At 35.1% G+C, this 12,409-nt stretch overlaps 1 protein-coding gene across 32 annotated transcripts in view; it reads right to left on the bottom strand.

Annotated features, from left to right (window-relative positions):
• Nucleotides 1-5,443: 5,443 nt before the first annotated feature.
• PHC3 (polyhomeotic homolog 3) overlaps nt 5,444-12,409 on the bottom strand; it is an 89,214-nt gene continuing 82,248 nt past the window's right edge. For 26 of the 32 annotated variants that reach the window (XR_013528421.1, XR_614697.5, XR_013528417.1 and 23 more), the window contains one exon: nt 5,444-9,303. Coding sequence is in view for 18 of the 32 variants with exons in the window: in XM_017965688.4 (XP_017821177.3) it covers nt 9,149-9,303 (155 nt within the window). In the remaining 14 variants the exon portion in view is untranslated. Of the gene's footprint in view, nt 9,304-10,835; nt 10,970-12,409 lie in introns of all 32 variants that reach the window. The other 6 variants (XR_013528416.1, XR_013528423.1, XR_004736121.3 and 3 more) reach the window with 2 other exon arrangements.

Below are 12,409 nucleotides of genomic sequence, written 5' to 3'. Positions count from 1 at the left end.
TCTCATAAGCTTAAAGAAAAAAAATTACTGAATAGACCAGCCAAATGGAAGAGGCTTTTATTTGTAAAGAAATGAACTTACAACTGGTCTACAATATATTATTGTAATATAAACAATATAAATAAATGATCCTGTAGGCCCACTAATCTTCCATCCAGACCCACATGAAGCAATGTTAACAATATTCTATATGAAAATGTGCAGGTAACAAAGGTGCAATTACAAGCAAGTTAAGCAGCAGAGTATAAGGTGCTTTAATAGTTAATGTTGCCATCAACAAACATTTAAATGCTCAATTTACCTCACTGAATACAGACACAACAAATATGAAAATCTAAATTCATACACATGCTACTTAATATGAAAGTGCTTTCTCTTTTTTAAAAAAATACACCAAATGGACACTTTTTACATAGATCAAATGTGCTCTTACAATGCAAAATTAACCTTCATTTTCAGGTTATACATTTTAAAACTGTAGCTATCAAGACCAATCTAGGAACTCTAATCCTAAGAGTGCTAAAAACTATTCCATTTCTTGTAAGGAGGATTCTAATACAATATCCAATGTAGAGAATACATCTATATATAATCTGAACATTTGTTTTCTGTAAAGATAAAAAATGTTTTCTTTCCCCTTGGTGATCTTTGTTCATCCTGGGTGGATCATCTTGGGGTTTAAATAATATGAAAGTTCTGTTTTAGAACAATGGAAGGAACCAAAAGGAGGAATTAAAAAAAATTGGTTAACATGTGCTTGAAGTATCCAAAAAACACCAGTTAATCACAATTGGTCTTTGTTATAATTAACAAAATTTTAATAAAAAGACAAAAACGTACTAATTTAATAGAGGCTTGAAATGCCTGCCACCACTGTCACTATCCACCTATCCAACCTTTACTACAAGCATAAGCCTTACTTTGAGGGTAGTTTTTGGAACTTATTTTGACTTTTTCCCCTATAGGAAAAACAAAGACTGGCCAATATAGTGAAACCCCATCTCTACTAAAAACTACAAAAAATTAGCCAGGCATGGTGACGTGCACTTGTAATCTCAGCTACTCAGGAGGCCAAGGTGGGAGAATCGCTTGAACCCAGGAGGCGGAGGTTGCAGTGAGCACTCACACCACCGCACTCCAGCCTGGGTGACAGTGCGAGACTCCGTCTCAAAACAAAACAAAAACTGCAAAAATGATTAACAGACTTTTTAATAGATATTTTCATTCTGTATCTTTATGGAGAATGTTAGTATCAACTGATGTTAATATGTAAAGCTGTGTCAACAGGAATTACAATGTGATTCACAGCATCCCAAAGTGACAAGGAATGGACCTTAACCCAGTAAATTATTCTCCCATTCAATAGTTACCCCCCAGATACTGACCAATTCAAGCATGGAACTGTTTTATGTTCACCAGTTCTGCATTTTAAAGGATGCCCTTTTACTACATATGTGCTTTCTAGAATATTACTTGTTTTAAAAGGTGGATATTTGTAACAGCTTAAAATACATTTAACTTTTATTTAGTGTAATCTTTCTTAATTTAAAAACAAAATATAAATGAACACGTCTGTTCCAATGATCTACTTTGAGATTTTTCAGTTTAACAAAGTTGCTGCATTGTCAGACAGCTGCAGTGGCTCAGACTGTTTCTGGGGCTGAAGCAGGTGAACCAGTTGAGGTCAGGAGTTCGAGACCAGCCTGGCCAACATGGTGAAACCCCGTCTCTACTAAAAATACAAAAATTAGCCAGGTATGGTGGTGGATGCCTGTAATACCAGCTACTTGGAAGACTGAGGCAAGAGAATCACTTGAACCTGGGAGGCAGAGGTTGCAGTGAGCCGAGATTACACCACTGCACTCTAGCCTGTGTGACAGAGCAAAACTCTGTCTCAAAAAAAAAGCTGTAGTTAAAAATGTACAATATCAACACTAGCTTTTTTTGATTACGCCACATGCGTTTTGTAGCAACAACTATGGAACAGATTCAAGTGTCAAATAATGCCATGAAATGTGGGCTGTCACCACAGTCTCAACATGTAAGTCCTTAATGTTAAGTCTTCTTAATTTTGTAACTTAATCAGGTATAGGACCAACTGGTGTTTAGCAGGTGAACTCTGTTATAAAAATTATGATATGATTCACTCAGACCTCTTAGATATCATCTAGCCTAACCCTTTACCCAATGCATAAAAATATTCCCTCCCAGTTCCAAGTTTATTAAGAGTCCATCTCAGTATGTTAAGTAGTAATGATTATGTCCATATTTATTTAAGCCACAATGAATTTTTTGGGGAAAATATTACTGATTACTAGTTCCTCAAGTCATGTATACCACACACTACACATATAAGTGTTCAAATGTTTGCTAAATGAATATAAATACATGAATGACAATATTCATATGTGTTCATATATTCAGTAGCTAACCACTAAGGAGAATTTAGGAAAATGTCCTCATTTGCTTGTTAGGTATGAATTTTCTACTTTAATTCTTAGGAGAACAAAGACTCTAGGTGACCCAAGAAATGGATGCTTATTAAGTATAAAATAAACCCTTAAAAAGGAAAGAGAATGAAGTAAGAGCAACCCCACTACATGGCCTAGAATCATAGTTTCAGAGCTGGGACATACCTTAAAGAGGAATTAAACCAAAGTCAGCATTTGAATAGTACAGGCACCATATGGTATATCTGGAAGCTGTTAAAATCACAGAGCTAACCCAGTGAAATAAAACCCCAGTCGCCAAACCAGTGTGTTGTATCCTCACTCACCATCTTAATTCATCTATTATTTACTACTGAAGTAGATTATTTACTGATTATTTAATACTACCCAAAACAAAAAATACTTTCAAGAGAAGCATTTTAAAGATTTATACACTAGATACTTCTGGTTTACTTGAGGCAAGACTAAAAAATTCTAAAACAGGTTGATGTTTAACTTCGCTAATGATGAGATGCCTCACCACGTTCTCATAAACACCAACTTTCTCACCACTGTCAGTTAAAGCTCCACAAAGCATGGATTTAACACTGATAATATTCCATGAAATATAACTTTTAGGCCAATAAATGATGGTGACTATCAATCCTTGACTACTGGAGTAAATGTAAACAGGTGCTCTAAAAGTACTTGTTACCTCACTCTTTAACACCTTGCCATGTTAGTGTAACAGTGTTTTAAAATTATACCGGTTTTTCCCAAATTAAAATTCATTCCCTACTCTGCTTCTTTTAAACAACACGTTTTGTTTTCTTTCTGTGGATTCATACTGACCACCACCAGTATCACTGAGGACTAGTACTTGTAAAAAGCAGTAGAAAAAAATTTTTTCAAAAGTATAAAGCTAGCTAGAACCTCATTATGTTATACCTCTTCTTAACATTTCAGATTAAAATCGTCATCTTTAAATAAAATTAAACATCAACAAACTATAAAAGGGAAAAAATAAAACATCTGTGGAAAACATTTCCCAAAAGTTCCCACAAACATGACACTTGGAAGGGGTCTGTGCATGTGTCTGAGGAGAATGGAGGAGTGTGCATTAGAAAAGCTGGTCTTCAGAGCCGAAGAGGAGGGCAGGGACTCCCCTTTAATGTGTGTTTTCTAAATTGAAAGTTTAGAAAAAGCCATATTCTCTGGAATGTGATAGTAATAATTATACTTGTATTAATGCTTTATGACTTTCCAAAAAAGGCTTTCTCATAGTACAATTTTAAAATGGATTAGGTTCTAAAAATTACTATGTAAAACTTTGAAAATTCTTAAAAATTTAGGAAATTCTTTTTCCAAATAAGGTAATCTAAACTATTTTCATTTGAAGAAAGCTTATATAATTGCTGTGAACAAAACTATATAAGGACACATTTTATGAATTTCTAACTAAAGAGGACCTATCTTCCCAAACAATATTTTTTTTTTTTTTTTTTTTTGAGATGGAGTCTCGCTCTGTCATCCAGGCTGGAGTGCAGTGACGTGATCTCAGCTCACTGCAACCTCCATCATCTGGGTTCAAGCAATTCTCCTGTCTCAGCCTCCCAAGTAGCTAGGACTACAGATGCACGCACCATGCCCAGCTAATTTTTGTATTTTTAGTAGAGATGGGGTTTCACTATATTGGTCAGGCTGGTCTCAAACTCCTGACCTCAGATGATCCACCTGCCTCGGCCTCCCAAAGTGCTGTGATTACAGGTGTGAGCCACCACATGCAGCCCAAAATAATTTTTTTTAAAGATATACAGCATAACATGTTGAAATTAAATGTAAGACTGCATATTTACTTTTCCTAATACTGTATTTGTGCTTATCTAAATTAGATCACAATCTTTGAGACGAAATGAAAATGCTCTAAGTAGATTTATAAAATACCAGTATTGATGAATGTGGGTAAACAGTCCATGATCCACAGTGCTATGCATCAAAGAAGCAGAGGTAGGCTTGTGTTTACTGAAATCCAGACTAGGAAAATGAAACTATAGCTCTTACTTTTCCCAATTCTTAGACTGAGACACAACCTAACATAAAATACCGCCTCAGCATGCCTCTCCAGAACAAGCTACAGAGGTGATTCAACTGTGGTATCTGAAAATGGAAATTCTCTCTCATTCTGGCATCTCAATTATAACAACCTTTGAATTTTTGACAAATATTCTCCAAGTAATAAAAGTTGCCACCTTTTTCAGAAATCAAAAATCACTAACTTATATATCATTGTAGCTACTAATATCCATGCTCACGGAGACAGTGGGTATAGAGAGTGAAAGAATGAGTCTGATTTCTTGACATATAAAAACTATAACCTACGTATTGCTATAACTGGCATCTAACAACTAAAATGTATTATTTGAACTGTGGATGAAAGCCATATCTATCCTAAATAACTTCTATCTTCTTGGGTCTGAAATGCTTTGTTCCTACTTGTCTCCTCCTCTATTTCTCATACTTCCCTCTAGAAAACCTTCCTCAGGGCCCCACTTTACATGTGTGGCACACAAGAAACAGATCGAGCAAACGTTTTGCACAGATGGGCCAGTTTCCACTGCCCAGAGGTTGCTCTGGAACATGACTGTCAGGTACCAGAAAGTCTTGCCTCAGCTACCTCCCTTCCTAAAGTTAGCCCCAATACAAAATCCTCTCTAAGGATTTTGAGACAAAGATCTCTCAAAGAAATAACTTTTTATGCAGTTTTCTTGGAGCTAGAGGCCTCAGAGAGGTAGTGAGATGAGGCCCTTTTATGCCATTAGCTAATGCTCAATGCCTGTAGGCTGCAGGTGTTCCTGCAATTCCACCAAGGTAAGAATCTTTAAACCACAAACTATAATCAGGCTGTTCTGGTTGAAAATATATCTTTAAAACATTTTAACATTATGTCCAGTCAGTTTCATCCACTGGATATGGCTGTGAGGGCAGCATCATTCGCATACATCTGTAACAGTGTATTCTTTCAAAAACTGTTTATACACACTTAATATGGTCATACAGCCTAAGACTACATTTCCTCCCTACCACACTGTGCCATTGTGTTACCAAAAGCCTGAAGATGTACATAATGTAGTAAAGACATTTAATTGAACAAGTCAGTGGGAGACAGGGCACTATAACACATTTCGATTCAATCTAAGACATGTATTTGTGAAACAGTGTCTCATTATAATTTTATACTTGATCAATGAAGATAAGCTATGTCAAAAATTATTCAAAGGCTCTAGTCACAATAATACTATATGTTAAACTATGTTTCATATAGTTCTAAGAATTCTGATACACCAGGAAACAAAAATCAACAGTGGGATACCTAATAAAAGGAAATTATTTCTAAGTAAAACATGAATATTCACTTCAAAAGTGCAGAAATGTGCTCGGTATTGAAGTGGGCTAAGCGAACAAGGATGACGGTGGCGGCCGCCTCTGACTCTTCCCATTCTCAAGCGTTTGCACTGCCATTTCTTTCCTCCCATTCCACCTTGTCTACTCCTGGGTGACTGCTCTTAAATCGCACCTTTTAAAAAAGTTCCATTTAGAGCATTCAACAGCAAAATAACAGTACCATCAGGGAAATAATAATCTCCTAATTAAAAAGTGACAGGTTTTGAGACAACACTCTATCTCATATAGAGGATTCAAAGCTGCATAGCTGTGTCTTACACATGCCTACACAAGGCTTAATGACTATTAATGTCATATAAAAAATAATTTGTATAAACCAGCTCTCCTAGCTGTTTAACTTCCCTAGGAACACAAGGCTTAAAGCAAAATTTCAAACGTATGGTTTTTTTATCCCAATGGGACAGAGTGCAACACTTTAAGGAAGTCAGAAAACGCAAACTTAGGTAGCAAAAGTAGGAAGAGCCTCCATGTTCCCTTTCTGTTTGTCATTCTCTCTCCCCAGTCAAAATCCTAAAACTATTAGTAGTAATATGAAAGGATATGAAAACAATTATATTCTCCCCAACTACATATTCTGTGCTTTAAAAACTCAGGAGAGAGGTGGATGCTCAGTGTTGCCTACATATCCATTAAATATAACTGAAGCTGTGAAATTAAGATGATTAAATCATCTTGGAAGAAATAGCTGTGCTGATGGGAGAACTACCAAGTGATAGCAAACAAGCCATTTTTAAACAAAAACTCACTTGAAAAAAGCAAGTGCATTTTCTGGCTATGTTCTGAGTGGGGACAACAGTAGATCTGGACTGAATTTAAGACTAGAAGGTATTCTCCAATAGAAACCCCTCTTGTAAGCCTCTCCTGAATACTTAAACAGTGGTAGGCACAGGAGCTTTCAGTAAGTACAGAATGGCTGATATGACGGGAGAGAGTAAATGAAAGGAGAGCCTACAACACAGTTCCAAACTGATGCCTTAAAGACCATAGGTAATATGGGAGGTAATCATTACTGCTGGAGGAGTCTATCCCCAAATAATAAATGTTGTATTAATTGTGGATAATCTATGAGAAGTTTTAATTCCAGGCAAGATTTCCATTGCCCCTCCCTCCCTCATACGGTGCGCTGTCACTTACTAATGCTGCGCCTGTATTTGTGTTCTGAAATTGCAAGAAGAGGGGAAAAGTCAAGCATATGACAATTCTGTCATGATGATAAACTGCTAATAAATGCAGACTGATTATAGAGTACCTAGCTTTCCTTGAAACTTTAATCCAATGATTAAAAATGTGATATAAAGAAATATGTAACACAGACTACAAGCTACTGTAGGTCTGGAACATGAGCCTTATATTACACATTCTAATCCTACATGTAACTATCAGTAAACATCTTTTTTTAAAACATTACTACACAAAGAATTCCACAAAGCATACATTCAAACAAGAGGCATCTAAAGATTAAAAAAATTACCCGCTGTATTTTTGTATAAAAATAATCAACATTCTCTAATGTACACAAAGCCAAAAGATAAATATAATATCTGTGATGTCTTCAGTGACATCTTTAGTCTTCTACTAGCTGAACACAATCTTTCTGAAAAGAGCAATGAAAATGACTGAAACGCACGGACTCTTTTTTTCCCCCACTTACTCAACTTCTGCCAAATATCTGTGTATGTTCCTTCAATTACTAAAATTGTAATCATGGTAATATAAGAAAAGATTAAAACAAAACATTCTTCATCCTAAATAAAATTTTTGATGTCCAGGACTATAAAGCTTTTAGGGCATCCACAATTTTGTTTTAGTGTCATAATTCTATAGAACACTGTTCAGTAAAAGGTTTTGCTTTAAATTGTTTTCCTCAAACATGTACATACAGACTTATGTCTGATCATTCAAGAGAAATCACTTGGTAAGTGCTTTGCAGGAAGCATGCAAAGGTTTGGTAAAGGAAGTAGGAATGTGCATTCTAGCTAGTCCCAGCATGTTCAACATTAGAAAAAAATCCAAAGAGCAATCGCATATCTACTAAAAATTATTTTCTTTCCAGAAAAGGCTGTACACTGGTTCATAGGTATAATCATATTATGCCTTCATCAGTGCAGAGGAGCACAGAGGTATGAAAGATAATCAGAATGCATTAGCACTTTCTGAGAGTTAAATTATTTGTATGTCAGTCCTTATTTTATAGGCCAATTTGTAGATCTTTTTTTCTTTTTCTAGCATGATTAAACTAGAAGAAAATAATTCAACAGAATATTAATGTTATCTGAATAACACTTCCATCATACATGTTTGCTATGCTCCATTTTTAAAAAATATCCCTTTGGGTGAAAACAATATTTATCACTCCTATATCAGAGTTTCTCAACCTTACCACTACTGACATTTTTGAACCAATAATTCTTTGTAGTGGAGGTATGCTGTCCTGTGCATTATAAAATATGTAGAAACATCTCTGGCTTCTACCTCCTAGATACCAGTAGTATCTAGAACCCTCCACTGAACACCCCCTCAAGCTGTGACAACCAAAACGTCTCTAGACTTGCCAGATGTCCCCTGGTGATCAAAACTGACCTCTATTGAAAACCACTGCTCTAAATGTACAAAAACTGAGAGGAAAACTTTCTCAGTCAAACCAAATTCTTGGTCAAGCTTGGAATAGAAACTATTTTCACTTCCAGATCAGTATTGTTCACAATAGAACACAATTCCTTTTTTATAGATAAAGCATATGTCTAAAAGACATGTTTTTTAAAGTGTACACTGATTTCACTGCATATGATTCTGTCACTGGACTACTAAATTATGCCATAACATATCTCTCACGACAACCTTTAGAAAACTAATAGGGTAGAAAAGATGCATAAGAAAACCAAATCAAAACAGGAGAAATGTAAATCATTAAATTACTTTTTAAAGGATTCTTTATATTAATGATAAACATCACCTTTAAAAAAATTAATCTAGTATAACACATTTCTTTGAAAAATATCATGGCCCTCTGTAACAACAAGTCTTTCAATGTTTCATGTAACCTGTAAAATTAACTTTACCAATGGTTAATTATGAAAATGTACGATGAATTATTATACCTGTAGAAGAGATGTCAGTATTTGATGCGGAGGTCCCAATGTGCTCGGCTATCCACCACAATAAGTGTCATACTCTAGACCAAGTTAGGTCTTTACCTTACAAGTGTGTATGAGACGAGTAAAACTGCGGTTTTATCAAGGCTTCATTTCATGTTCCTGTTAAGATTCCTTCAGAGAGTTGATGCGTGCACAGATCTTCAGGGCTGGGCCTAGCTTGATATTCATTGCACTCATGAGATGGTCTTCTTTTAGCAAGAGAAGGGCCTGTCCATCAATCTCCTGTGCTCTGAATTCATCAGCGATATCCTGGCAGCCTAAAATTTGACCAGAGGAAGGAAGTTAGAATTAAATATACAACAACTGGACATTACTCCTAACAGTCACAGTTATGCTCTCACTGGGTCTGAGAATCTGAAATACAGGCTGAGAAACAAATGAAATTTATTTATGGTAGTCTTGAGTTCACTCTTGAAGAATAGGGTATTTGCATTCTGAAAATAAGAATTCAAAATCCATCTAAAGCAATTTGCATGGAAATTCTTGCTCTAAAATAATGTTATAAAAATAATTCATAAGAGGTAAAAATGTACAAAGTCTAGATGTAATACTTCCTTCACAAAAAGGACTATGCTGTTACCTCAAAGCATGCCAGTTTGGGTTAACTAGTGATACCTCATAAACTTATCTCTGTATAATATTTCCTTCACATATAGGTAAAAAGGAAACAGAAATATAATGTTTTGCCATTTAAATAACAATCTAGAAATATTTTCTCAAGTACTACTTTCATTATCATTTGTACCTTATCCTAATTTATGACCTTCACTTGCCAAGTACATTTAAAATTTTTAATTGTTCACTCAGGAGAGATCAAATCTCTCAAGATTATATTACCAATCTATTGCAATGCTGCTGAAATCTATTACACTGCTTGACTTGTAACTTCTACTTCAAATCTTAGTATTACTGGGCTTGTCTCCATTTTTGTTAAGAAACAATTCTCATTGAAATTATGAGCCTGCTGGCAAATTTCCCACCACATAACCAATATTTTAGCTCTCAGTCTAAACCAGGTGCTTTAGGAGGTAACAATGCTAGTTTCTACCTGAAAGTCAAATGTTTTTACTGTCTACCAAATTTTCACATCCAGATTACTCAATAAACTTACCCACAAAGGGTAAAGAAACCAATAGGAAAAGTAATAAATTAAGTAGCTGAGACAGGAGCGAATAAAAAAATACGGCAGCTTTCTTGAGAGACAGTAAAACCATAAGATGAATTTAAGAATACACAGAAAAACTGAAAGCTTAAGTTTTTCTATTTTATTCAAATTAGCATTCTAAGGGAAAACACAAAGAAAAAGATAATGAAAATGAAAACAGTTACATTAAACTTTTGGATGCCACAATTTTGCTAGTACTATTATACTTTCTACCTGCAAATGTTTCATCGTCTTGTATGTAAGATAATGATATATCTCTCTCATAATCCCAGCACAAAGCACAAAGCATTATAGGTACTGAATACATAATATTTGTCAGTAAGGACTGAATTGGTGAATACACAATAAAGAAAAATACAATCTGCTACAGAAGAGCTATCTGTAAGAGTAATATAAACATTTTTTCCTGTGTACAGCTGTGTGGCCATTTTTTCTCTTCGTCATTTCTTTTCTCGTGTCCTGTTAATTGTATCTTTACTGCTTCCTACATAACAACCAGCTTTTCAATTTGTTTTAATAATTTCTCACACTTAAAAACTGACATTTCAATACCCTCTACAAAAGTTTTATGGTTTTTCTCATTTATCTTATAAAATAAACTATAGTTGAAATGGGATTACTCACCATAGAAAAGCCCCTTTTCTTTTCCCAGAGGTAGCTCTCAACAAAACTGAGGCAGACAAAACTGACTAATCTTGCATCTAGTTGTGACTTCATCCTTCTTTTTATGAAAGAACTAATGTTCTTCTCTCTTCAGTCTTACTTACAAGAACACAGGAAAGAAAAGAAGAGAGAGAAAGATAGGGTGGGACTTACTTAGATTCAGAAAACAGGAGCAACGAGAGGTAATGAGAACTGTAAGAGCTACATTTGGGAATAGAAACAAGGAGTTCTCCATGAGGAAAATATGAAGCACATTCCTGTTCCTCTGTATTGTGAGATTCCTCTTCACATATCTTCTTGTTGGTAGACAGTAAACATATTAGCAAAATAATAAAGAACAAGAAGTGTTTTGGGAAATAGCACAATCAAATAGGAATGCATTTTAGATCACAACTTTCTTAAGTTAACCACAAAAAAAGTGTACTTACATCAGTACAGAAATAAAAAAATAACGTGACTTAGAAAAAGAAAAATTGGAAGCAAGTATGCTTCCAGAAACTCATTACAGAAAAATATATTTTAACGACAATTTTAAATGCTCAAGGTATACTGAGATAAAGTTCTAGCTTTCTGACATTAACATTTACTTTGGCAAAATGGCTTGGATCCCAGGTCTGTGTACAAAACATACACCAGCTGACACAGCCAGTCTGCTGAGCTAGCTTCACCTCACCAGAAGCAAGTGCAGTGCAGCTCTCAGTACAGGCAAGGACCTCTGCACATGGGTCCCAACTGAACTTGCAAGCATCTGGCATCACTTCTCCAGCTAAACTCAAAACACTTTGCACAAAAATTGACCACAGTAAGGTTGGTGAAAAGATATTACCTGCCACTCAATGCTACAAAAAAAAACAAGTCCCAATACTAATATTACAAAAACCAGAAAATAGTCAAGTTTTAAGAAATGATTCCTACTTTACATGCCTACAGAAAAATCAAATCTACTGTGGATTCACAGATCAATAAACAGAATAAACTGATCCCTGCAAAAAGTAGTTCATCATAGGAAGGAAGGGTTAAAGAAGATAACCTGCAGTAAACTGAGAATAATAATTGTTCCTGTAGGTAACTTTTAAATGAACAAAAAATTAGAAGGCCGTAATTTTTCATTCTGATAACAGCTCTGAGATCTTGGTCTACTGCGCACAAGCTCTAACGTAGTCCCGAACAGGAAGTTTAACAAGATGATATACAAAGAGAAAAGAAAACTGGAGGAGTAAATATAATATGCCCTGATTAAACAGGGAAGGAAGCCTATCTCAACTGGAAAGAAACAAAATACAAGAGATTATAAAATTGACAAGTTTGGTCACCCTATGAGAAAAGCTTGGGAGTGGACTACTCAGGGAAAATAAACAATGCTGAATGAGAGCTAAAAGAAGCTCAAAAGGAAATTTACAAACTCCAGAGAAGCAGAAAGAAATGAACATTAAGGTATTTTCTGGTATGAGATTACCTTAAACTACAGACATTATGCAGAGAAAACTTTGAGAAAGGTGATATAACTAATCACACAAATAAGCTTATTATTTGGC

The sequence above is a fragment of the Callithrix jacchus genome, chromosome 17 (assembly GCF_049354715.1).
Source record: "Callithrix jacchus isolate 240 chromosome 17, calJac240_pri, whole genome shotgun sequence".
Taxonomy (NCBI): Eukaryota; Metazoa; Chordata; class Mammalia; order Primates; family Cebidae; genus Callithrix; species Callithrix jacchus.
This window is presented reverse-complemented; position numbering and strand designations above follow the sequence as displayed.